Source organism: Cervus canadensis, chromosome 16, assembly GCF_019320065.1.
Source record: "Cervus canadensis isolate Bull #8, Minnesota chromosome 16, ASM1932006v1, whole genome shotgun sequence".
Taxonomy (NCBI): domain Eukaryota; kingdom Metazoa; phylum Chordata; class Mammalia; order Artiodactyla; family Cervidae; genus Cervus; species Cervus canadensis.
Window position 1 is genome coordinate 36,192,571 of NC_057401.1, and position 26,920 is coordinate 36,219,490.

Sequence of the window (26,920 nt, forward strand, 5' to 3'; positions counted from 1 at the left end):
GAGAGCACAAGCTGCCCACTGGTGGGTGGGGCTGGGGTCAACAGGATCCCCAGGCTGGTGCCTGCCCTCTGGTGGGACAGCTGGGTCCTGGGGTTAGCACCATCCCACTGGTGGGCAGAGGCAGTCCTGGAGTCTCTGGTTGTAGGGCCCTGGAGGTCCTGGAGTTGGGGTCAGCCCACTGGTAGCTGACCCCAGCTGGGGTCCAGGCCCAGGGGGCCCTGGACTGGTGCCTCCCCGCTCTCCAGTGAGTGAAGCCAGCCCCCAGGCTGTTACAGGTCCACTGATAGGCAGAGCCGGGTCCTGGGGATCCGGGGCCTACTGTGAGCGTGCTGGTGTGTGGGCTGGGTCTCGGGCTCTCTGGTGGACAGGGGTAGGTCCGGGGTTATCTATGGGCTCAGAGGGTCTTTAGGCGGCAGGCCTGTGGGTTCACATCCCGGCAGTAATAAGCTAGAGAGGGGATTCCACAGTGGTGTTTGCCAGCACCAGCGTGCCCGTGGTGGAATGGGCTTCCCACAGTGGCCGTCACCAGCGTCCCGTGTCATGGTGAGCACTAGCTGCCTCCTGCCTCCTGCCTCCTCAGGAACGTCTCCGAGATCAGCAGATGGGTCTGACCCAGGACTTTTTCAAATGGCTGCTTCTGCGCTGGGTCCTGGAGTGTGTGGAGTTTTGTGTGTGCTCTTTATTTCCCACAGCCCTGGTTCTCCTAAAAGTAAGTCCTGCTGGCCTCCACAGCCGGATGTTCGGGGACTCGTCTTCCCAGTGCAGGGCCTCTGGGCTGGGGAGTCAGTGAGGGGCTCTGGCCTCTTGCTCCTTGGGAAGCAGCTCTGCATTTGTAAATTATTCCTTCCCCGCTTTTGGGGGTTGTCCACCCAGGGGTGTGGGCCTTGACTGTGCTGCATCTCATACCTCTTACCTGTCTTGCTGTGGCTCCCTCTTATATCCTTAATTGTAGGAGATCTTTTCTGCTGGTCTTGTTTTGTTTGGTTTTTCTTTAATAGTTTCTCTGTAGGTAGTTGTAATTTTGTTGTTCCCCCCAAATAACATGCTTTTTGACTCTAGCATTCACTCTAGTGAACATATTTCCTACTTGATGATTAAATGAATGTTTCTAAACTTCCCTCTCAACATTTTACTTCGTGGATGATTTAGAAAACATACATACTTTAGAAGACTATTAGTGGTAAGATAGTGACATTCCAAAGTATTCTAAACAACTAGCAAAAGCAATTATTGAAGACTTTTATGCATTGGAGAAGGAAATGGCAACCCACTCCAGTGTTCTTGCCTGGAGAATCCCAGGGATGGGGTCGCACAGAGTCGGACACGACTGAAGTGACTTAGCAGCAGCAGCATATGTCCTTATATCTAGAAGTTATCCACTCTCAAGTAGCCAGCAAGCCCTTTGTTTGGATTGTGTAAATTCCAGATAGAGTTCAGAAATTGGAATACAAGAGAGCTACTAGTCCAAGTAGAACAGAGGTCATTGGATGACCTTTAGATGACTGCCTTCTAAAATAATAGTTCATCTTTGGTCTTCAGTAGCCAAATTCAGTGTGTTAAAAAATCCACTTGGAAAGAAAAAGACACTGAAGCTGTAAAACATGCAGTTTTGAAATCCTGTTGACTACATTCAGGATTCAGCATATACTGATTCAGGAAACTTAATGCTGTATTTGGTATTAAAACCACGTTATGATTTTCTGGAACCAGACTTTCTAATCAAGTTTATACTTGTGGGTTTCACAGATAGCCATTAAAATGTATGTTCAAAAAAAACCCAAAACAACCCAGTCTGTCTTATTTAGGGCTTTTTAAAGAAATACAATATGTAAAACATTGTATGTAATAAGGCAAAATTTGTTTTATTTTGATATAGCTCGCACTGAAAGGCTCTAGCTACAGTGGACTGCTTGAGCGGCATCATATTCACACCAAAAATGTAGAGCACATTCTCGATAGTTTACGGTAAGTCTGTGGGATCAGGTGTTAAGTGGGCTTCTGTATTGAGGACTTTCAATTTTTTAATTTTTACTAGCAGCTAATACTTAAATTTTTAAGGAGAGACGGCCATTATAGAATCATTTTAAGAAAATTATGTTGTGGCTAATGGACCTAGTATTAGAGTATTTTTAAGGAAATTTTTATTTTACTCTGAAAATTTCAGATTGTCAGTTATTATTTGGTCTGCCTAAGAAGTGCCTTTTCTACACAGTTAATTTTGTACACAGCAGGCTTCAACTGTAGGATAATGTTTTATTTCTTAAACAGAATAGTGGATTATATAGGTGTTCATTTATAATAGTTTTTGAATGTCTAAAAATTATGATTACAGAAACTTCTGTTAATTAAAGGCTAAATGAGTCAGTGAATAAGTTTGTGTGTATACAAGAGAATCAATGTGAGGACACACAAATTAGGAAGTGTTTTAGTCACTGTTTTTATCTGGCAGTCAATATTTGTTGAATTTAAAATAATAGCTATTCGCTCTTATTTAAAAAAATTGTCTGTCAAAGTGTTAGTCTTTTGGACCATTTTGTATTGATGAATTTTAGTGTCAGGAAGAGTAGAGAAAATAAAAGGAAATTCTAATTAATATTGCTATTCATCAAGGGCTTTAAAAGATGTTTTTAAAGCACATTGGGGGTTTGGGATAGTTTATTCATATGCTTCCTATAGTTAATGGTTGATTGGTTGTTGTTGTTAAATGAAAATGAAGCTGACCTTCCAAAGCTAAACATAAATTTGTAAAACAAATTTGTTTATTTTACATCTCTGTTGTAATAATCTGCCTCTCAAAAAACATAGTCCTTTATGTTAGTGGACATTTTATATACCCTTTACTTTTTTTATCTTAGGAATGAGGGAATTGAGGTTCGTCTCGTAAAGAGGAGAGAATATGATGAGGAAACTGTTCGATGGGCAGATGCTGTCATAGCTGCAGGAGGTAATAGTTTTGCAGAGGTAAAGGTGTTGGAATATGGAAATGCTCTTTAATAGTCATATTTCCAAATAATCCTGTGAGCTAGCTGTAATGAAGGTTTCAGAGTCCTACTGTAAGACAAATTTTTAGATTTTTAGGATCAGGTTTTAAAAGATGTGCTTTATACAACATTTTACTTTTTTAGTGGATGATGTTACTGTGAGGTTCTGTGTGTGTGTGTTTCTGTGTGTATATTTAAGGTGTTCATTTAACTTTAAATATGATTCATAGGATTGTTTATAATTGTATTTTAGTTTAGTTATGCCAGTCTTTAAAATAAAGTTGAGTTTAAGAGTTTAATGAGATTAGATCCCATCCCTCTTTGGTCCCAGTGTGCTTATACTTGTTTTTTTCCTGAGCTGTATTATTAAGTTAGTGACCATTCTTTATAAACCTTTACGGGTTTGTTTTTGGTAGGGAGAAAAATGCAAAGCTGGACACTTTGTACGTATTCTCATTAAAATAATATGTGAATTTGGACTGATGGTATGAGAGAGGGAGAGGATTGGTTAAAAGAAGTGATAGGGTTAGCATCGTGGCTCCCACCTGGGGGCTACTATTGGCATCTAATGGGTAGAGGCCAGGGATGCTGCCCATCACCCTACAGGCTCAGGACAACCCCAAAGCAGAAAAATTACCTGGCCTAAAGTGTCACTCTTGCCACTGTTGAGAATTCTGAATTAGAGTTGGAGAGAGAATACTAAGGAATAGTGGGTAGAAAGGAAGAGGAGGAGACTGGCAACCAACAGGATGGGGTGGGGTGTGATCGCTGAAAGGACTAATGTCCACAGTGTTGTCAATCAGACTTGTTACAAAACTAGTGGTTAATGCTTTATGTCCTTTAGGGGATGGCACGATGCTTTTGGCAGCAAGTAAAGTCTTGGACAGACTTAAACCAGTTATTGGTGTAAACACCGACCCAGAACGGTAAGGAAAAAGAATTTTTTTTAACCTGTTATACATACAAACATTTATTCTTTGCTTTGCATAGTATCTGTTCATGATAAATCTTAAAGTTTGGAAGCTCTTTATCCTCTTGGTATGGGGTGTGTGCTGTGTGAGTGGTTATCATGAATGTTAGAACTATGGACCAGAACCATTTTGGTGATGAAATCTAGGCATGTAGAATTGATCTCTACCTTTAGCAGATTTCTCTTCTTTGTAGTTATTCTCAAAGTCTTAGCTCTCTTTTTATAGCTTAGGCATGAGAAATACATATGCATTGTGCTAGCACTGGTGGTAGAAAATTATGATATGGGATGGACAGGTTCTCACATCTGATTTCCCAGGTAGTTTGGGAGTAGTGTCTGTAGCTGAATATACCTGAGTCCTTGACTGAGGTCAGTACTGGTGACCTTTGGTGTTGCTGGTGATGGATGAGTTAATGATGTTGCATCTTCTACCCTTTCTTAGGCTCTCATCTACATTCCTAAGTGTGCCTTCACTGATTTCCTGGGTAACTTCATTGACTTAATAAATAAATCAAACCCTGTTAGCACTTTTTTCCCTTTTCCTCAGCTTCTCTGACATGTAACCTTATTTCCTCAATTCTAATAAATCTGCCCTTTGACTTTCAGTGTTTTGATCCCCTCTGTTTTTTTTTTTTTCTTAATTCTCTCTTCATTCACTTTCCTGAAAAATTTCTTAAAATATTTTCTACCATTATCTTTCTGCTCAGTCATAGATAAGTCTTTTCTATTCCTTTTCTGTACTATCTCCAGAATAACTGAATAACATCTGTCATTTTAACTAAGATTCTGGTGACTCCAGAATCTTTATATCCAACACTGATCTTGCTTCTCCTCTTACCTTATTTTAGTCTCTTCTGTCCACTGCAGCCACAGAGACTGTTTATAAAGTTTGGTAATATTAGGTAGACTTCTGTGCCCAAAGTCTTACTGTGGGTCTCCATCTAACTCAGAATAAAATTAATTTTACAATGACTAGAATGACCAGTTCCTTCTCATCCTGGTTTGCTTGGGGTTTTCTCAGTTTTAGCACTGAAAGTCCTTCGTCCTGGGAAACTTGTCCGTCTCGGGCAAATGGGGATGGTTGATCACCTTCACTGTGACATTCAAGACTCTACATTATCTGGCCTCTGACTATTCTGTATCCTTATGTCCTGTTATTTTCCCTTTCTTCATGCTGTTGTAGCCATACTGGCTTCCCCTTGAATGTGTCTGGTGGCAGTTAAAAGTAATGTATCTACAAATGGACTTGTCTGCTTTCCTTGCTGCCATACCTGATGAATGGAATTGTAATGGGTGCTAAAGCTGTGGCGACTCATCCTCACCCCCTCCCCTCACTCCCTTCATCATATTGACCGGGTATTTAGTGTGAAGTTTTAGGGATCCTGCCTTTGAGTCCATCTCTTGCCCTCTTCACTGTTACTAAACATAGCTCAGGCCTTTGTAGTGTGTGAGTTAAATTACTGCAATAATCTCCATTCTTGCTCTTTCCAACTCATCCTTCACACTTTGCCTTAGTATTTTTTCTAAAGTGCAAATTTGATTGTATCCATTCCTTAGTTAAAGTCTTTCAGGGTTTCCTTTTGACCTTCAGTTCAGTTCAGTTCAGTCGCTCAGTTGTGTCCGACTCTTTTCGACACCATGGACCACAGCACGCCAGGCCTCCCTGTCCATCACCAACTCCCGGAGTGCACCCAAACCCATGTCCATTGAGTCGGTGATGCCCTCCAACCATCTTATCCTCTGTCATCCCCTTCTCCTCCTGCCTTCAATCTTTCCCAGCATCAGGGCCTTTTTCAATGAGTCAGCTCTTCTCATCAGGTGGCCAAAGTATTGGAGTTTCAGCTTCAACTGAAACTGAAGTTTCAGTCCTTCCAGTGAACACCCACGACTGATCTCCTTTAGGATGGACTGGTTGGATCTCCTTGCAGTCCAAGGGACTGTCAAGAGTCTTCTCCAACACCACAGTTCAAAAGCATCAATTCTTCTGCGCTCAGCTTTCTTTGTAGTCCAACTCTCACATCCATACATGACCACTGCAAAAACCATAGCCTTGATTAGACAGACCTTTATTGGCAAAGTAATGTCTCTGCTTTTTAATATGCTGTCTAGGTTGGTCATAACTTTCCTTCCAAGGAGTAAGCATCTTTTAATTTCATGGATTAACCTTTCATTGACCTTCAGGATGCCTTGCAAATTCCTTAGCATAATGTATATGATGTTTCACCACCTGTTGCTTATTCGCTTTTCTAGTTTCATCTATCTTTATTTACCCACAGGCACTACACATTCTTCAGCTTAAAAAAAGGACTGATGCCTCTCTAGGAACATTCTAGAATCCTTCCTGAAGTCTATTCTTTGGGTTTTTTTAATTGTATTTTTGTCCAGTTTTATTGAGATATAATGGACATACAACTCTGTATAAGTTTAGGGTGTACAACATAATGACTTGATGTAACATGTGTTGTGAAATCATTACCACAATAAGTTCTTAACGTCTGTTATCTGATATAGCTAAAAATAAATAAATAAAAGACGGGAAAGATTTTTTTCTCATGATGAGAACTCTTAAGAGTTCCTGTCTTTAATAACTTTCAAGTATTCCATACACCAGTGTTAACTTTAGCTAGCATGTGGTACATTGCTTCTCCAATACTTTCTTATCTCATAAATGGAAGTTTATACCTTCATTCAGTATCCCCACCCCCCAACCTGAAGCTGTTCTTAAGCACAGTGTAATGGATGAACATCCTAATGTCTTGATTGGAGGCTCACTTGTGGGAGCTCTTGCTCTGGTGATGAGCTTTGTTGATAGCAAGATAGCAGGGCTGGAAACAGTAAGTGAAAGAGTTCTCCAGAGGTTCTTTTCATGCCTTTATTTGTGCTTTCGCCTGGAGTGCCCTTAGATCACTGACTCAATTGTGTAGTTCTTTTTAATTCAAGACTGGTTCCTGTCGTGAGCTCCTTCTACAGGGAGCACTTATCTCTCCTTGTTATTTTCTGCTTGATTGTTTGTCTCTTCCATCAGACTACAAATTCCTTGAGTATAGGACTAAATTTCTCTACCACTAGCATACTATTATTATACGTAATCAGTAGGCAATAAACACTTGAAAAATGAATGATTAGTTAAATGATTTTAGGGAGCAGAGCTAGGACCCTGACCTAGCTGAGCAAATATTTCCTAAGCACGAGTAACTGATATTATTGCTTCAATAATTATTTTTTAATTGCCTTTAGTGATTGTACACATGTATTTTAGAAAAACTTTGTAATGATATGTAATGTAATGATATGTAATGTAATGATTTTTGTATCATTAAAGTAAGAGATTGTTTAGTGATCATATTTTATACAGTTTGTTGAAATATATTCTCCTTTAAAAACTGGCTTAATATTCATTAGCTCGTGAAGATTTTGAAACTGGTAAGCAGAAGGTGTTGTTTCTCTAATTTTTCAGTTCAGTTTAGTTGCTCAGTTGTGTCCGACTCTTTGCGACCCCATGAATTGCAGCACACCAGGCCTCCCTGTCCATCACCAACTCCTGGAGTTTACTCAAACTCCCGTCCATCGAGTCGGTGACACCATCCTACATACATCTGGAATAATGTATTCTAGAAGTTTTTTGGTTTTTCTTTTTGCCCCCAGGCAGAAATGTGTAAGGCCTCTAGCTTGTTCTGTAATTCAGCTTGCCTGACTTATAGTTCTTATAAGTGTGAGGTGTCTCACAATCCTTAAATAAGCCCAGAAGTTAATGTTCAATTAAGTTTCTTCTTCTCTGCAGTAGTTATCAAACGCAGCATAACCAATCATCCGCAAACTGGAGGCTTAAAACAACAGTAATAATAACGTATTATCTCGCATGGTTTCTGTGTGTCAGGAATCCGGGATCTTTAATGAGGTTATGGGCAGATGTCAGCTGGGGCTGCAGGCACCCAAAGGTTTGCCTCGGGCTGCAGGATCTGCTTCTCTAAGATGTCTCATTGGTGGACTCAAGTAAATTAAACAGACAATTTCAATTTTCTCTTTGGTATTTTGTACTCACTCTGCTGACCCCTGTATATAATTATGACATTTAAATGCTTCATAATCAAAATGGGATAGACAGCATGTGATAGCTGACCTTTAAGGTAGCCTCTTGTTATTTATACCTTTATGTAGTTCCCTTCCCACTTCAAGCAGGGCTGGCCCGTGGGATCAAAAGAATATGGTGCAACAGTGTGTGCATTCCAAGGCCAGGTCATAAACGGTACTGTAGCTTCTGTGTTGGTCTCTTGGGTTGCTCATTCTTGAGCAAGTCAGCCACCATGATGTGAGGATACCAAGGCCGCCCTGTGGGGAGACTCACATGGAGACAGATTTGAGGACCTTGCCAGCAGTTAACACTAGTGAGTGAGCCTCACTGAAATTGAATCCTCCAGGCCAGGCCTAGATTTTTCTCTCTTGAGTGTTTTAGACCTGCGGGTGACCTCCGTAGGTATTCTATCAAAATAAATGACTGTTGATAACTTTTATATAAGGGGCTTCCCTTGTGACTCAGCTAGTAAAGAATCCACCTGCAATGCAGGTGACCTGGGTTCAATCCCTGGGTTGGGAAGATCCCCTGGAGAAGGGAAAGTTTACCCATTCCAATGTTGTGGCCTAGAGAAGTCCATGGGGTCACAAAGAGTCGGACAGGACTGAGCGATTTATACTTTCACTTTCAACTTTTATTTTCTTAGCACTGTATACTATTCTTAGCACTTAGTATTGCAGTAAATATAAAAATTTAAAAAATCTAGTCCCTAAGTTTCTTAGATAAATTTATCTCAGATAAATTGACTAGTTACAGCTTTGTAAAAGCCTTTTATATGGCTCTTCACATTTATGTTAATTTACAGTTATCATTAAGGGTTTGTTTTGCCAGGCCAACTGTCAACCTTTCCTTCAAGTTTGAAGCATCATGTAAATGAGGATGATTGAACTATCTGGACACCTTTCCTCATGTTAGGGTGTTATAGCCTCTCATCTTCCTGTATCAGCCTATAGGCAGTTAACAGTTTGTAATTTGCAATTTTTTTAAAAAAATACTCTATCCTTCACGAAAGCTGTTAACTCCTTGAAGTTAGATTAGATTAAGCTATGAGTTCTCTTTTAGTAAGAGATTATCTTAAAAGATATTTATAAGGGGTTTATGGTTCAAAAAACTTTCACATAAATAGTTTGATTCCTCAGAATAACCTTTTGAGATTTGGTGGTTTTATGGCCCTTTTAGCGATGAAGAAGCTGATGCTAAAGTGACTTGCCCAAAGTGAGTAGTTAAGTAATATAGATGTTAAGATGCAAACATCACTACACCATTAGATAATTTTGCAGGGATATCAATCAGTGGCAAATTTGCTGTTAGTTTTACTGTAATGTGGAAACCTAAGTTGTATTATGGCATTAAACCTGGGTGTAAACTACTATTTTTTTTTTTTTTTTTGGTTCTTGTTAAAAATATAAATAATATGTGGCAAAAATGAATTATAGGGTAGAAATTCAAAAAAATTCATGTCTGATTTTTGTAGTTTAATGATACCTTTTGAATTGAGTACTTTTATTTTTCTTCTTCCCTTTATACCACCCAAATCCCTTTAAAATAAGGTCTGAGGGTCATTTATGTCTTCCTGTTCGATATACGCATTCCTTCCCAGAAGCCTTACAGAAGTTCTATCGTGGTGAGTTCAGGTAGGAAGTTCTTACTATTGCTCTATAATTATCTTGTTAAGATAATCTTATTATTATATGATTATTTTATTAATGTGTGCCATTAAAAATGCTGTTAAACAGAACACATTAGATAATATTTGGATTAGTCCATAGTTGTAGTCATAAAAAAGAATTCAAATAATACATAAAAAATAATATGTTAGCTGAGTCAGAAGCACATCTAACTTGGCTTCTCCCAGCCTTATTGGAACTATATGGAGAAACCTTGCCAAATGCCACTTGGCCTATAATGTAATTGTAAGTAGACGTTTTTCTCCTTCAGTGAGATAGAGGCCATGTCTCTACTTTAACCTTACATGTTTTTAGAAGTTTGGTAAAAAGACTGTCGGTGAAAACTAAATGTTCAAGTTCTCTGAGATTTTGTATTTTTCATCCTCATCTTCTCCCATCCAGAGTGTCTGAGGGTTGTATTTATTCTAACTATGCTGAGATTCCTGGTATCTCTGTCTTACATGTTAATTATTTCCTAACCAATGGAGATTTTTTTTTAATATTCCTTTCACTTAATTTGTTTAGTAGTCAGACTGCCCTGAAAAGAGAAGGGTAAAGGGAAGAGTTAAGATAAGGTAGACCAATTAATTTGAGAGAGCTAAGTTGGACTACTTTTTTTGCTGACTTAGCCTAGATTTTATAGTTTGAGAAAACCTTTTCTCTAGGTGTTTGTGAAATTGTATTAAATCTAGTTGACTTCTGAAACCTTTTTTTTAGTAGTGATTCCAGTTTCTGCTCATCTCAGAAGTTTAGTACCTTTACAGATGACTAATATACTCTTAAGTAGGGGTATATTTTTGTGTACTTACCTAGTAGAATCTGTCCCATTGGCCTTTTGCTATGTCAGTTTTTGATTTTAATATCAATTAAACTTGATTCATTTTTTATTTTCCCTACTAAAAAGTCATTGAAATTTTAGGTGTAATCTTAAGTGTTATAGTGTTTGTTATTGAACTGTAATTGTAAAAACCAGGAAAACATTATTACAGAATTTTAGGGAAGGGATTTTTATGTAATCTGACCACCTTAACATAATGGTGTTTTAATTTCAGAATGTTTTCTTTTTTGTATATATTATACTTTTTGATAAGTAAAACACAACTACATTAGCTCTGTATATGGGATTTAATGGATACTTGATAAATAACTTGACTTTAATTCATGTTATTTGAGGGGTCTTATAGATACAGTAGATATTGCCATTTAAATCTGTTTTTGAGCAGGAATCAGTGGTGGGTTTTAGGTATTTCTGGTGTAATTAGTTTATGGGATAACTAGTTTTTTAATATGAATTTTTTTAATTTGGAGAAATTATAATGTCTAATCCTTTGTTTAACTTACTCTAATATAACTTGCTTTTTCTTCACTCTAAGGTGGTTATGGAGGCAGCGAATTAGGTTATATCTTGAAGGGACTGGCATCAACCCTGTTCCTGTGGACCTCCATGAACAGCAGCTGAGTTTGAATCAGCATAGTAGAGCCTTCAACATTGAAAGAGTTCATGATGAAAGTAGGTGGATTGGGAATCAAGTGTGTTTGGGGCAATATGTAATTTACAGTTCCTTTGATCTCTAATTTCTAGAAGTAGTCATTTATAATTAACTTATTTGGGGATTTCAGTGCCACTGACTACATTTAAGGAAGTACAATGAACTGCTTGAGTTGTAAAATTTTTATGATTAGATTCTGAAATAAGAAATACAGCATATTTCCATAACAGTTTTTTTCTTATTGAAAAAAATTTGAGGGTGAGTTTGAAAACTCATTGATAAGGGAAGGACTATAAAAGGTACTTGATATTTAAGGAAAGAGTCTTGGTCTTAATCTTTGAAATGTCAAAAAGGAAAAAGAAAGTGGTTGACACTTGTAAAAGAATGAAACTAGAACACTTTCTAACACCATACACAAAAGTAAACTCAAAATGCATTAAAGATCTAAATGTAAGACCAGAAACTATAAAACTCCTAGAGGAGAACATAGGCAAAACACTCTCCGACATAAATCACAGCAGGATCCTCTATGACCCACCTCCCAGAATATTGGAAATAAAAGCAAAAATAAACAAATGGGACCTAATGAAACTTAAAAGCTTTTGCACAACAACGGAAACTATAAGCAAGGTGAAAAGACAGCCCTCAGATTGGAAGAAAATAATAGCAAACGAAGCAACAGACAAAGGATTAATCTCAAAAATATACAAGCAACTCCTGCAGCTCAATTCCAGAAAAGTAAATGACCCAAGCAAAAAATGGGCCAAAGAACTAAACAGACATTTCTCCACAGAAGACATACAGATGGCTAACAAACACATGAAAAGATGCTCAACATCACTCATTATCAGAGAAATGCAAATGAAAACCACAATGAGGTACCATTACACGCCAGTCAGGATGGCTGCTATCTAAAAGTCTGCAAGCAATAAATGCTGGAGAGGGTGTGGAGAAAAGGGAACCCTCTTATACTGTTGGTGGGAATGCAAACTAGTACAGCCGCTATGGAGAACAGTGTGGAGATTCCTTAAAAAACTGGAAATAGAACTGCCATATGACCCAGCAATCCCACTTCTGGGCATACACACCGAGGAAATCAGATCTGAAAGAGACACGTGCACCCCAATGTTCATCACAGCACTGTTTATAATAGCCAGGACATGGAAGCAACCTAGATGCCCATCAGCAGACGAATGGATAAGGAAGCTGTGGTACATATACACCATGGAATGTTACTCAGCCATTAAAATTCATTTGAATCAGTTCTAATGAGATGGATGAAACTGGAGCCCATTATACAGAGTGAAGTAAGCCAGAAAGATAAAGACCATTACAGTATACTGACACATATATATGGAATTTAGAAAGATGGTAATGATAACCCTATATGCAAAACAGAAAAAGACACACAGATATACAGAACAGACTTTTGGACTCTGTGGGAGAAGGCGAGGGTGGGATGTTCAGAAAGAACAGCATCGAAACATGTATATTATCTAGGGTGAAACAGATCACCAACCCAGGTTGGATGCATGAGACAAGTGCTCGGGCCTGGTGCACTGGGAAGACCCAGAGGGATCGGGTAGAGAGGGAGGTGGGAGGGGGGATCGGGATGGGGAATACATGTAAATCCATGGCTGATTCATGTCAATGTATGACAAAAACCACTACAATATTGTAAAGTAATTAGCCTCCAACTAATAAATGAAAAAAAAAAGTGGTTGAAAGAAAATGAACTAATCTGTGGAAGACTTCATAATAATTATACATTTATATATTTGCATTTACATATATTTACCATGGGTCTAGTTATTGATTAAAAAATCTTTTTGTTAGGAAATTTTTGCATCTCAGCTTTAAGATTTGTATTTCAAATATTTGTGTAAGATGCTAAGGGAATATTAGCATAAAATGATATGCAGCTTTTTTGTTAAGATGAATTCTCAGTTTTGAGCTAATTTGGGGATTATATTTAGCAGTAGTTTCCCACTTTGTCCCATAACTGTAAGATTTTCATGATGCAAGAAGATCCCAAGAGATATCCTAAATATCTGTGGACTGTATAAAAGGATATTATTTCCTCTTGCATTTCATTTCTTGACTAAACTTTATTAGGAAAAGCTATCTTTACTTAACTGTTTTCTGGCTTTGTTTCTGTCTGGTTGTGGTATTTGATGTTTACTTATATTTATTTTTTTCAGTTTTTTATGGTGATTTATAGCTTTATAGGTTAGATGTTCCTAAACTGTGAGTTAATGCCATGTTTTAAAGATGGCTTTTCTTCTCCTGAAAAGTCATTTAATTTTAGAAAATTTTTAAATAACTAGTTTTTAAAATTCTAGAAATCTTTCAAGTCATTCATAAGCAGATGATTTCCTATTATCATTTTTGAAAGACTGCAGTAACTATTAAGATTTTAATTTTTTTTAAAGATTTAAAAATCTTAATTAGAAATTTCACTTTATACTTCACCAAAACAAGTTATTGTTGTCACCAAAAGATGTTCAGGATTTTGTTGTTTTCACCAACAGTATATAAGAAAGATGTAGATTCATTGCTCAGATTCACTGGTTTTAGCTTATAAATTAAATATAGAAGCAAATTACATATAAACTTAGTAATATTCAGGATATTTACAGCTGGCTAGTGGTAGTTCTAGTAAAAGCACAGGGAATACTCAAAATAAAAAGAATTTTTAAAAAAATTTCTCAAAACTTAGGCACCAGTCTCTGAATGAAAGAAAACACAAAATACTTAATATAATCAATGGTAAAAGGTCTCACACTGAGGTATGTTAGTATACTAGGGATAAAGCAAACCTCTTGCAAGCTTCCAGAAAGGAAGTAGTGATGCTGGTGGTGATTGTGGTTGGAACAGGTTACTTTATACATGAAGAATCTGGAATCAGAGTAATTTCAGATTTCTCAATAATAACACTGAAAACTGTTATATTAATTATTAATATTATTGTTATTAGCAATTATGTAACATTTACAATGTTGGCACAATTTTTGAGAACTTTTTTGTTAGAGGGTTTTTTCTTGATAAAGAGCTTTATTTTCTGAGAAAAAATTTAGGAGGATTTCAAGATATATCTCATGTTTCCTATTTAAATTCTCTTCAGGTTGGCAGGGAACATTTCCTAAGAAACTGCCATTTGGGATTTTTGAATATAGGAGTAGGTTTGAGATTATAAATATACCACCATGTTTGATCCCTGATTTAGCTTTTTAATTTGGAACACAGGATTAAAGAGAAAAAAATCCTAGTTTTTTTGCAAGAAGGATGATTTAACTTTAATCAAATAAAATTTTCTATTTAGTGTTATCTATCCTTAACTAGATTATGTATGTGGTGTGCTCAGTTGCTCAGTCATGTCTGACTCTGCGACCACATGGACTATAGCCCACCAGGCTCCTCTGTCCATGGGATTTTCCAGGCAAGAACACTGGAGTTGGTTGCCATTTCCTTCTCCAGCGCATCTTCCTGATCCAGGGATTGAACCAGGCTCCCCTGCATTGCAGGCATATTCTTTACCACCTGAGCCACCTGGGTTGTATACAAATTAATGAAAAGGAGTTCATTTTTATTGCCATTATACCCTCAAGGGAAGGTGTGTGCGTGCTAAGTTGCTTCAGTTGTGTCCGACTATTTGCGACCCCATGGACTGTAGCCCAACAGGCTCCTCTGTCTATGGAATTCTCTAGGCAAGAATACTGGAGTGGGTTGCCATACCCTCCTCCAGAGGATCTTCCTGACCTAGGGATCGAACCCTGGACTCCCGCATTTCAGGCAGATTCTTTACTATATGTGCCACCAGGAAAGCCCAAGAATGACATAATGATGTGCATACATACTAAGTCAAGGGAAGGTAGAGTTTATTTATTTGTTAAAGAAAACTTTTAATCACATAAACTTGTAACTTTCTTATTTGCAAGCCTAGTTGTACTAATTTGGATAAGTGAATTGGTTTGATAAACAATCCTAGAATCTCAGTGATGTAGCATATTGAAGTTTTATTTATAGTTCAGCTCACTGTCCAAGGGTTGTTGAGGCAACCTCCAAACAGTGGCTCCTGCCATCTTCTAAGGCCTTTGATCTTCTGTTTGGTCCTTCGTAGTTTATGGGGAGAAGACAGTGAGAGCATGGGGGATTCTCAGGGAAGTTTTAGGAGCCAGGCCTTTTCACTACTTTTGCTCATATTCCATTGGCCATTACTAGTTCCACGGGTATACCCAAGGTGGGTAGATCCAGAAACATAGTCTAATAGTCTGACAGTGTGAGAGAATTGCATAGGATTGTGGTCTCTGTCCCTAGTATCACAATTCTATACTTAAAAATATAAATTAATGATTAATTTTGTAATGGATTCTCTTGGATAGAAAACTGTCAATTGCTATTGAGTCCATCTTTTCGTGTTTTGTTGAAGCAAGGTGTAAATGAACAGTTTTATGATTAAATAATGTTTGGTAGTCAATTAGCATGAAAGAAATATAAGCAGAATTAAGATGATTAATGAGACTTGAAGCAATTTTATGTATTCTCTTCCTCCTTTGATAAAAGATTTCAGGTGAAATTCAGCAAGCACACATAGTAAAAGTGCTATACAGAAAGGAAAATTAGGATGAGGAGAAACAGGAATACAGATAAAAAGTTAAGACTATTCAAAAGAAAAACATATGGTTACAGTTTGGTGAGATTTCAGATTTATCAGTTACTAATATATAGTGATGGCTTCCTTGGTGGCTCAGCAGTAAAGAACTTGCCTCCCAGTGCAGGAGACAGAGGTTCGATCCCTGGATTGGGAGGATCCCCTGAAGAAGGAAATGGCAACCCATTCCAGTATTCTTGCCTCAGACATGACTTGGCAACTGAGTACAAAGCAATATTTAGTTGAGTACTTACTGTTAGTGAACATTTGCAGAAAATCTGTGAGGAGATATAAAACATTCCATTAGGAATTACACTATGTAAAGAAAAATAATTTAAACTATAAATTTAAACTTTTTATGTTGGTAAAACTTGTTAGTTGTAAAAATGTGAATATATTTAGTACCAAATTAAGACAATATCAAAAGTTAAGTATGCAGTCTTAAGTACAATCAAATTTGATCAAACACATCATTCTTATGTACCTTTTTGTATCAAGTTCCTTCTATGTTACGAGATCTAGCTCATAATGTTAGCCCATTATATAGTTTAGTCAAATAAGTTTTTAAAGATTCCATGGTATTGTAATAGCAACTTGTGGTAATTGAAAGAATAGTTGGGTCACTTTAGACAGTTACAATCCAAAAGAAATTATACATATAATTAACATTCAATAAGCATATAAACAAATAGGCTACAAGTCAGAGGGGAATTTAAATTGGTGGTGGTTTTGGTGACAGTGGTGGAAAGTTTTATAGAGTATTAAGTGTCTAATGTGTATTAGGTATCTATACACATTAACCTGGAACACAGAATCTTAAAACATAGCAAATTACCCCAGAGTTTACCATCTTAATACAAAATACTTGTAATTTCACAGAGATTATGAAAGTCAAGAATCCAAGAGAAGCTTAGCTTGTTAGTTCAGGTTTAGGGTCTCTGAGGAGGTGACAGTTAAGCTGTTGGCCGGGACACGTAACTGGACTGGAAGGTCTAAACCACAACTCGTCACGTGGCTGTTAGCAGGCGACTTCGGGTCCTCACTATGTTGGCTTCTCCACTGGCCTGCTTGTGAAACATCTTCCCCCAGAACAAGTGATCTGGGGGAGAGAGAGACCAAGGTAGAAGCCAGGGTGTCATTTTAAACCAAATCTCATAAGTGACACACCATCATTTCTGCCTTATGTTGGTCACAGAGACTAATTCTGGTGTGGTGTGAAAGGAAGAGTTATACAAGAATGTGAATACCAGGAGGCAGGCATCAGGGGGCACCACTTTAGAGGCTAGCTGCTGCCACAGTTGAAGTTAACGTTTAGCTTTGACTAAGAAAAAAAGGTGGAGGAGACAGAAAAGGTATCTTGTTCCATAGTGCATGCCCAGCAGGAGACACTTGGGTGCAGTGAACCTACTATTGGTGACGTTGAGAAGAAAGGGCTGGCATCTCAAGCTGGGGACTCGTTAAAGATAAAAAAGTAAAAGGGACCATTTGAAGGTGAAAATCACACTTTGATCCAGCAAGCAGTGGGATTCTTTGGAGGATTTTGCGTGATAAAGTGCTGTTTAAGTAATCATCAAGGAAGGTTATGTCAGCTGTGCACAGAACCTTAAAGAGAAAAATAAAGGTGACGTTGTTTTAGGAGTCACATAAGGAGATGTGGCACTGTTCCTCCAGTGCTGCCGTTGCTGAAAAGCACTCTCCGTTTTCTGTTTGAAAAATAATCTGACTTCTGACATAACTGATTTGGCTTCCTACATGAGCCATCCGTGTAATTTGCTGCTTGAATCCAGAATGGCTCTCCCTTGGAAGTACTCGATCGTCTCTACTTCTGAAGCAGGTTGTGGTTGGAGCAAAACTTAGCCAAGTGTGACAGCTTGAATCTTATGCTGTGAATAAATATCAATATATTTCCTCACTCTTGAAAAATTGTTTCAAGAAGAACTAAGGTTTATTTACTCATTGCAGTTATAATGTTTAGATGATTTTGTGGTTCTGTATTATGAATACTTTAAGATTTAATTCATATGTTAATGTTAAGCTATAGATGCTATTAAGACAAATATTTTAATATTTTATAAAATTTATATTATAATATTTCTGAAGTTTTAAGGTGCTCTCTTGGATTTTTCTTTCATTCTCTGCAGGGTTCGAGGCTTCTGGACCCCAGCTTTTGCCAGTCAGAGCACTTAATGAAGTCTTCATTGGGGAGAGTTTATCATCCAGGTACTTATAAACTTGTCATCTTGAGTTTGAAATTTAATATTTTAGTAATTTTAAGCTATTTATTAAATTTCTACCACCTAAGATTTGTGCATAATTAATACTATATAAGAAAAATGAATTATTAAATGAAATATTTCCACACCTTTGTACACATTAATACATGTTAAGAAGAAAGAAAGTTTCACTACCAAAAATGTTCGTGAAGCCCTACATTAAACAAAGTTACTCAGATTTCTTTACTGCATTATTTCCCTGAGCCTTTCATCTGTTATATAGGTGCTTTATAAATGTTTAAGAGAATGATATATAGGCATATATTTGCAGTTGATATAAAACTTTGATCTTATAGACTGTTCATATTAAAATTTCCCTACTGATTGTCTTAATGTTTCATAAAGCTGATTTATTTATTTGCTTGTTTTGATCCAAAATCCAGTTAAGGAGAACACAAAAATATTACTTATTTTTTAAATAAATCTTGTTTATTTGGCCATCATAGCCCTTTAGATTGAATTAAGAATAGCTTTTAGTCCCATCCCTGTTTTGTCATTTATGATTTTTACATTTTTGAATGGTCTAAGCCAATTGCAGAATATTGGCAGAATATTCCTTAATTTAGATTTGTATGATTTTTTTTTCTCTGCATGATAAAATTCAGACTCAGCATTTTTGACAAGAATGCTACAGAAGTAATGTTGACCCTTTTCAGTGCAACATCATAAGGCAAGAGTATTGGCAGCTTAAGATTTGTAACCATTATTACCAAAAATTAAGATTAGTGAAGTTCTTCAGTAGGAATATAAAAACATAGTATATGTTTTATTACTGATAAAATCTATTTTGTGAGTGTTGAATATAACTTAGGCTTAAATTGTCAGCAGAATATTTTTGCATAAAATTTATTGTGTGACACTAGTTACCAACTGTAAAATGACTGCCATAATGTAAAGTTAATTTAACTCTTGGTGGTACATTTAGAACTTTCTTTCTCATTTTTGTTGTTGTTGTAAGGGAGTTAGGGATGGAAGATTAGAGATAAATCTATATTCTACTCTCCTGCTACCAGAACTGTGTGATCTTTTGAAGGTCATGTAATTGATTCCCTGAGAGTTTCAAATTTTCTGAAATACTCTTCATTATAAGTCATATCCTTTTATAGTAAGTTTAATTATGGTGAGAAAAATTTGTCTTAAAAAAACCACATTTTAGCCATTAACTTACTACTGGAGGTAGTATTGAAGAGAACAAAGCCTGATTCAACAGAATGATTTGAATTATTTTTTTGAGTTGTAATTATTTTGATTAATATAATTTTAAATTTATGCAGTGAGATATATTGCACACCTGCTGTGTGAACTAGGAATATAAAAACAAATAAGATAAAAGTAGCTGTGTCTTAATGTTTTAGAAGCTGGTAAAATACATAATTAAAAATTATTAAAAGTAAAATGTATTCTTCAAGAAATCAAATAAAAATATATACTTTAAAGAACTTAAAAATATGGTAAAGTGTAAAGATGTGCTTATTTTAATATAGTAAGACTTATGCAGCAACAGAAAAACTATAGCATATCAAGCTTAAAGCAATATGGAAATGAGTAATGGATACATTTATGTCATAAGAGAGAAGGAGGAGAATATAACAGTGATATAATTTCATCACTATTGCTAAAGACAGGCAGAAGAGAACAACCTTAAAATGAGATTGGAAAAAGTCTCCATTAAAATAAATAGATGACAAAGGTAAAGATGTTTTGTGAGTTTATGCTTATTCGAGGGAAGCCATTTAAGGGCTTACGTTATTCTGTTTGTATATTTTGAAGGTCATAACTTCTGAGAGCTTCTACTAGCGTTGCTTTATGATTTGTACTTACTAAAAAATAACTTACAAAAGGAGGAAAATTGGGATCAATGATTGACTTACGGAAATTCAGTGAAGTCCCATTAGGAGGTGTTAGATCAAATGCTTCTATTTTCTGTGGTGGCAGTGCTTTGGTTGGTTTACCCCTGATGTCTGATGCTGGTTCTTTTTGTGGTCTTTGATGCCTCACCTGATTATCTTTACTAAGATTAAGGACAGCAGTGGGTGGGCTTCTGATGCTATTGAGAAAGCCTTAACTACTGGAAATATTAGAAATTACTTGGAAAGATTCTATGACACAGGCCCTTGGGCAGAAAGGAAACGAACACTTCCTGAATGCCTGCTGCGTCTCAGGCACTGTGCATGTTGTGTATGTTGTCACATGTATGCTCACAGCAACTCTGTGGGAAAATTGGTTGTATTTCTCAGTGAAAAAACTGAGATTTGGAGAATTCAAGTCACTTGGCCAAGCTCATATATTTAATTTAGCATCAGAACCATCATGTAAACCCAGCATTTCTAATTCCAGATCCAGTATTGAGTTGTCATGAGAACTTATTACTTATATTTTGAACTGCCCTGCCTGTACATGCCTTCCTCCTGGCAGTGCTGTTTCAAGGCCATCTTGTATTATTTCTTATATAGTGTCTTGTTTATTGCTTAAAGCAGTAAACAATACTCTAAATAGTTGGTAATTATTACTGTAAAATTTCTGACCTGCATACTAGAATATAAACTTCTAGAAGATTGTGTCTATTACATTTACTATTAAATCCCTAGGACCTTGCACAGTGCTTATTAAAACATATTAGGCACTTAATAAATATTTACAGATTGAATAAATATTGATGCTATCATTATCTCCATTTTATAGGGCAGTCTGTGGCTCAGAGAGGTGAAGTAGATTGCCCCAGGTCACACAATTAATAAACAACAGAGCCGGGCTAAGCCTGTGTTCTTCTTCAGTGTATGCAGTAGAATTGTAGTCTTCCTGAAAACTGAAGTGCTTTGCTTGGAAAATGTGAAGTGCGGCAATATTATTCCTGCCTCATTTATAATGTTCTTAAACTTAAGAACATTTTAAAAGCCCAATTTTTTTCTTTTCTCCTATTTGTTCTAACCTAGAATGTCTTATTCTTGGGCTGTAGCAGTGGACAATTTAAGAAGAAGTATACCCACTCTAAAGGGACTGTGAGTTTTATTGCTGCCTTAAAAAAATAATTTCCCTGAAACCAAAATTCTGAGTTGACTAATCTCGATAAACTTGCATGTAAGAATGACACTAAATTTGCTCTTTGTTTTGGACTCAACGTCTCTCTCCTGACTTTTCTTTCTCTTCACCTCTTTTTTTTTTTCTGTCCCCACTTACCTCTAATCTCTGGTTTCTACATGATTCTGGCATAATAGCAGCCATTCCAATGGATTTGGCTGACTTGTCTGTATTGTATATAATAGACTAATGTACCTAAAATTCTTAATTTTCTAGGAAGACATAACAAAGCTATGAAATAGATTAAATGTGAATATTAGACTTGCTGTCTTTTATTTTTAAAGAGAATGCTGACTTCAGAGAAAAAACGACGTGGAGTTATATCATATGAAGCATTCACAAACCACGAGCTTGGCAGGAGAAAATGAAAGGGTTAGAATAAGAGATAAATTATCCATTGAATGTTAATATTTGCAGGCATGTCTAATAATTGTTATTGTTTTGAAAAGCTATATTTTGTTAAGGGATAAAAGTAACTCAGTGTTGACTGTTGACACCATTATTTTAAGACATAGTTCACAAAATAGACTTCTGTATATTTCAGAATCTCTTTGAATAGTTACAAATCACTTAAACATTCATGCAGTTAGAAAGTGGTGTCATTTTTTTTTTTTTTTTGCTGGTGTCAGAAAACCCAGTTGACTCCATGTTTATTAAATAATCTTAGAAATATAAATCTTTAAAAAAATTACAGTTCTTATTTTATTCCTAGTTTTGTTCACTGGTCCAGGACTGGTTGAGATTTTTCTTTAGAACCTCATTGTCTCTGCTAGCTTACTGTCAATTCAAAAGGCACATTAGTACATAACTTGAGAAACAAGAGTTAAGTAGAAACAGTTGGTAACTTGAAGGATTAGATGCAGACTTAGATGTTTCAAGGACTAGCTCCTGAGAATAAAACTCCCCTAGGAACGGTATTTTCTTTTTGAATTCTGAAAAGATCTTCTGTATGTTTCCATAGCAGTGCTAGGTAAAAATTTATAAGAAGCTCTTGTTTGAAATCTTAAAGGAAGGAGGCACATATAGGTCAGAGAAGGATGTAGACACATAGATATTTTTGAATTTTTTTCACTTAAACAGTATTGGAATTAGCATCATGATATGTGTCCCTACTAAGTCAGGTATGTCTAAGTCAGGATGACCCACTTAGATTTCATCAGCTCTGAAAAAGATACTTTATCTCATTTACCATGAGACGTAAGTTCCACAAATCTAGTTTTATATTCTCAATTCATAGGGCTTCCTACTACGAGATTTCAGTTGATGATGGTCCATGGGAAAAACAGAAGAGCTCTGGGCTCAATTTGTGTACTGGAACAGGATCAAAGGCCTGGTGAGTAACTTGGAATGTTGCTTATCAACTTTTGTGAAATACTTTTAAGTAATATAATTTGCTTGCTGTCTCACATTGGTGTATCTGAGGCCTCTGATACGCAGGAAGGAGCCTGGCGTTGATTTATTGGTTGGCTCAGTTTCTGTTTCACTCATCGATTGGGTCCAAGAGTCCAGCCTTGACTTATAGCTCGGCCTGGATCTGGTCATTCTTTATCTTCCTGCCCTAGGTTTGTAAAGAGAAAAAAGAAAATGAATGTTTCTAGGGAATGTATATTTTAAAAATGAATATTTTAAGTTATAAAGAAATGAAAACAAAGTACAGTACCAAAAAATATGCCAGAAGTTTGTGCATTCAAGGCCTAATTGGAGATAACCTGGGACATCCCGAAACCTGCTTACCCTATGACCCCTCTCTGGGAAGTCTCTTCCACTTCTTGGCACACACATGCCTATGCCTCCCTGACTTTTATCTGTAGCCATCATCTCTTTTGAGTACAGGCTCATATTGTAAAATTACCTACTAACTACACAAGGGTGTTAATAGCACTTCAGATTCAACACATTCAAAACTGAATTTATTGTCTTCAGTTGTTCTCCTGGGTTCCCTGTCTTGCTGAATAATCACTGTTACCCTTGAGTTCATAGTCTCAGGAAAACACATTATTCCTTAAAGCCTGGTTCTTAACTCTGGATCTTCCTGTTCTCCCTCTGTACTTAGCAGTCTCTGAATCCTGTCGGATATACTTCAGAAATTCTAGCCCCTGCTTTTCAGTTTCTATGGCTGTTTCTTGGTGTCGGCCCCCATCTTTTTAGTGAACATTCTTTGTGCGTCACCTTGCTTTTTCAGACTGTTATTCATAACTCCTACCACAGAGTAATATTTCCATAATGTAGATAGGTCTCACTATTTCCCTTCTGTGCTTTAAAACTTTCTTGACTGTGTTCACATTATTCAGACTGTCATATGAAGCCCTTTAAATATGAGCTAAGGTTCCTTGCCAGCCTACTGCGGCCTGACCCTAACCCATTACAGTGGAGGCTCTGCAGGCTACTTGCAATTCTTAGCACAAGCCATGTTCTCTCTGGGCTTTTTGTTTTTGCTCAATGTACCTTCTTCCTGCATTGACTGCCTGAACATTTTCCACTTTCCATCTACTGGCTAAAAATTCCAGTCTTCAAATGTCAGTTAAATGTCAAAATCTTTGCTTAAGACATTGTTCTTTTCATAAGTCTAATTAATCAGTCCCTTTTTTTGCTCTTACCCAGCACTTTTTCCTCATAGCACTGTTACAGCATTTAGCACATAATTAGTTTCTAGTAAATTCATACCCAGTTAGTTTGAGCAACTTGAGGCACATGGGATGGTGACTAGTGACTTTTTTTTCTGCTTGATTCTTTATTTGCTTAGCACAGTACTTCATACTTATTCACTTAATATGCCTTTTTTGAATAAATGACTACAGGCTCACAAATACAGCTAAAACAGTGCTTATCAAACTAAGTTTGAATTCTTTAAAATTGAGTTTTATTTCCCCTACCACGCACCTGATAGTTGAGGCCTGTGTTGATGTTGCATTTGAATAAGTATGGCTTAGATTAGAAGTTCTGTCTTTTCTGTGTGGCTTATTAAAATCTGCTTATTCTCAGTGCTCTAGTGCAGAGCCAGTTCTCTCTCTAACCATATCCTGTCCCTGCCACCTTGGTCACTTAGGCCCTTTTCTTTTCTACTCAGCCTTATGCAGCTTGCTTGCTTCTGACGTGTTCTACTATCCTGTTATTACCGATAATTCCTTCATTATGATTGCATTTCCCCTGTATCATTTGATCTTTTTTCTCTTCAGAGAGTAAGGGGAGAAAAGAGAAGCATTGGGGGAGAAGAGAGAAGGCTAGGGATCAGAGGTACTGAGGGAAAGCTTATACATTCTATACCTTACATTAATAATTTCAACTTACTGCAGTACCATCTTTGAGCACTTTCTTTGTCCCAAGTAAGTATATTATCTTACTTAAATTCTCAAGAATACTCTGAGATTAGTTAGTTTTATTTTCACTGATAGAGTATAAAAAGTCTCAAAAGTTAACTGACTTGCCCAAAGCCATGTGGCTTATAAATGGAGGAGGTAGGATTTAATTTCAGGGCTTAACTCTAAACCATAGACTTTCTGAGCCACAGAAGGAGGAAAAGCTTGGAAGGTCCCCTGTGGGAGGTTATGAGAAGTATTGCCCATGATCAGTTCAGTTCAGTTGCTCAGTCCTGTCCGACTCTTTGAGACCCCATGAATCGCAGCATGCCAGGCCTCCCTGTCCATCACCAACTCCCGGAGTGCACCCAAACCCATGTCCATCGAGTCGGTGATGCCATCCAGCCATCTCATCCTCTGTCGTCCCCTTCTCCTCCTGCCCTCAATCCCTCCCAGCATCAGGGTCTTTTCCAATGAGTCAACTCTTTGCATGAGGTGGCCAAAGTATTGAAGTTTCAGCTTCAGCATCAGTCCTTCCAATGAACACCCAGGACTGATCTCCTTGAGGATGGACTGGTTGGATCTCTTTGCAGTCCAAGGGACTCTCAAGAGTCTTCTCCAATACCACAGTTCAAAAGCATCAATTTTTCGGCGCTCAGCTTTCTTCACAGTCCAGTTCTCACATTCATACATGACCACTGGAAAAAACATAACTTTAACTAGATGGACCTTTGTTGGCAAAGTAATGTCTCTGCTTTTTAATATGCTATCTAGGTTGATCATAACTTATTTTGGGGGGCTCCAAAATCACTGCAGATGGTGACTGCAGCCATGAAATTTAAAGACGCTTACTCCTTGGGAGGAGAGTTGCCCATGATAGTCACTCTTATTCCTTTAGCTGGAATGTAGTTACATGCTGTGTGGCTAGAGGGGTGGGAAATACAGCCTAATCTTGTGTCTGGGAGGGTGGGGGGAAGAGCTCAGGGATTAGCTGTCCCATCTTTGCATTTCCAGAAATTCTTGCACGAGACATAGGATGTGGTGGTTCTGTTGCACAACAAGCGTCTGTGCATCATCGCAGTGTCAGTCACCTCAGTCCTCTTCCCGGTTAGAATGTGTTTGCAGCACAGGGTAGAGAAGTACCACGGAGCAGGATCGTTTATGTTTCCATGAGTTCTTAAGCCTGTTCCCAGTCCTCCTCCTCTGTACATTCTGTCCCAGAAGGCCTAATTAAGGATGAAGAGGTGTTCTTAAGTAAAAAGAAAGTTTTACTATCTGATGAAGATATGAGACTCTTTGCCTTTCAATTCGGTTGTCTTTAGTAGAAGTTATGTCTGATTTCACATCAGAACTCTTACAGTGGTAAAGGTTGTAGATCTAAGGAAAAAGTTGTTGTTTGCTGGCTCACACCTGCTTTGGCATATAGTTTGTCTTTGATGTAGAATGTAAACCACTCCTAAGGGTAGATTGAATTGGCTGAGATTTAGATTACGCCCACAGGAAATTAGTTTTAATTTGACCCCAACTCAGATAACTTAGTTTGTATTGACTTGTGGTGTTCCTAATAAGTCATAGTTCTAGGAGTGTTAGAACATGTCTTGTAAGATTTCTGTTCTCTTAAACTAAGTCTTAACTATAGTAAAGATACGTGAATCACTATTATCTTTTGCCCTTTACATATTTTATTTCAGTGGAACCATATTAGCAGCTTATTTTTCTGTGACTTTAAAATAGAATCCTAAAACAGTAATGAGGAATTAAGAGTGTAACTCATACAGATTTCCTTGCACTTGACATTTTCGTTGAGTTCTTGCCAAGAGCCAGATACTGCCCCCAGTGCCTTATGGCTTGTAGTGTGTGACTGTAGTAATGCTAATGAGATGGGTTTTGTGAACCTCATGCCGAACAAGAAGAAAGTCACAGCTCTTGAAGTATTTTGCCTTCTACCACATAGTAAGTGTGAGCAAGAGGTGAGAACGGAGCTTAGGGTGTTTGGAATGTGAAGTCGGAGGGTGAGTAATGGTGAAATAGGCTAGGCAAGGGCCATATTTTAGATTTATTTTTTTTAGCATAAGGGTATGGTCTGTGAATGACTCCAGTTTTTTAATGTAAAAATTTGTATATCTGCATTTTTCTTAAGAGAATGTCCAAAGTGTTTTCACATTTCTCAAAATACAGAGAGTATAGGATTAGAGCAGGTATATGGAGCATCTCTTATTCTTCCTCCCTGAAAATGTTAAGAGCCCCTGAATTAGGTTTAGAGTTGTGTGACTATGCAGTACTGTTCCTTTTTGAAGGAGCATCTACTGGGAGGAGGTAGAGGCAGGAGGAGAATTCTAAATTAGCTGGAAGAGTTGTGGGTTTTTTTTTTGGTTTTTTTTTTTTAAAAAAAAAACCTTTCCTTAACCACCTTTTTAGACCTTACGTGGTTAAGGGTCTAAC

The 26,920-nt window shown here is 37.2% G+C and overlaps 1 protein-coding gene across 3 annotated transcripts in view; it reads left to right on the forward strand.

Moving 5' to 3' along the window:
* Positions 1-26,920, forward strand: part of NADK2 (NAD kinase 2, mitochondrial) — a 47,897-nt gene that overhangs the window by 11,108 nt on the left and 9,869 nt on the right. For 2 of the 3 annotated variants that reach the window (XM_043488775.1, XM_043488777.1), the window contains exons 2-9: positions 1,877-1,965; positions 2,856-2,944; positions 3,826-3,907; positions 9,574-9,657; positions 11,064-11,200; positions 17,973-18,051; positions 21,038-21,103; positions 22,420-22,515. In XM_043488775.1, the coding sequence (XP_043344710.1) occupies positions 1,877-1,965; positions 2,856-2,944; positions 3,826-3,907; positions 9,574-9,657; positions 11,064-11,200; positions 17,973-18,051; positions 21,038-21,103; positions 22,420-22,515 (722 nt within the window). The remainder of the gene's footprint in view (positions 1-1,876; positions 1,966-2,855; positions 2,945-3,825; positions 3,908-9,573; positions 9,658-11,063; positions 11,201-17,972; positions 18,052-21,037; positions 21,104-22,419; positions 22,516-26,920) is intronic. The other variant, XM_043488776.1, reaches the window with a different exon arrangement.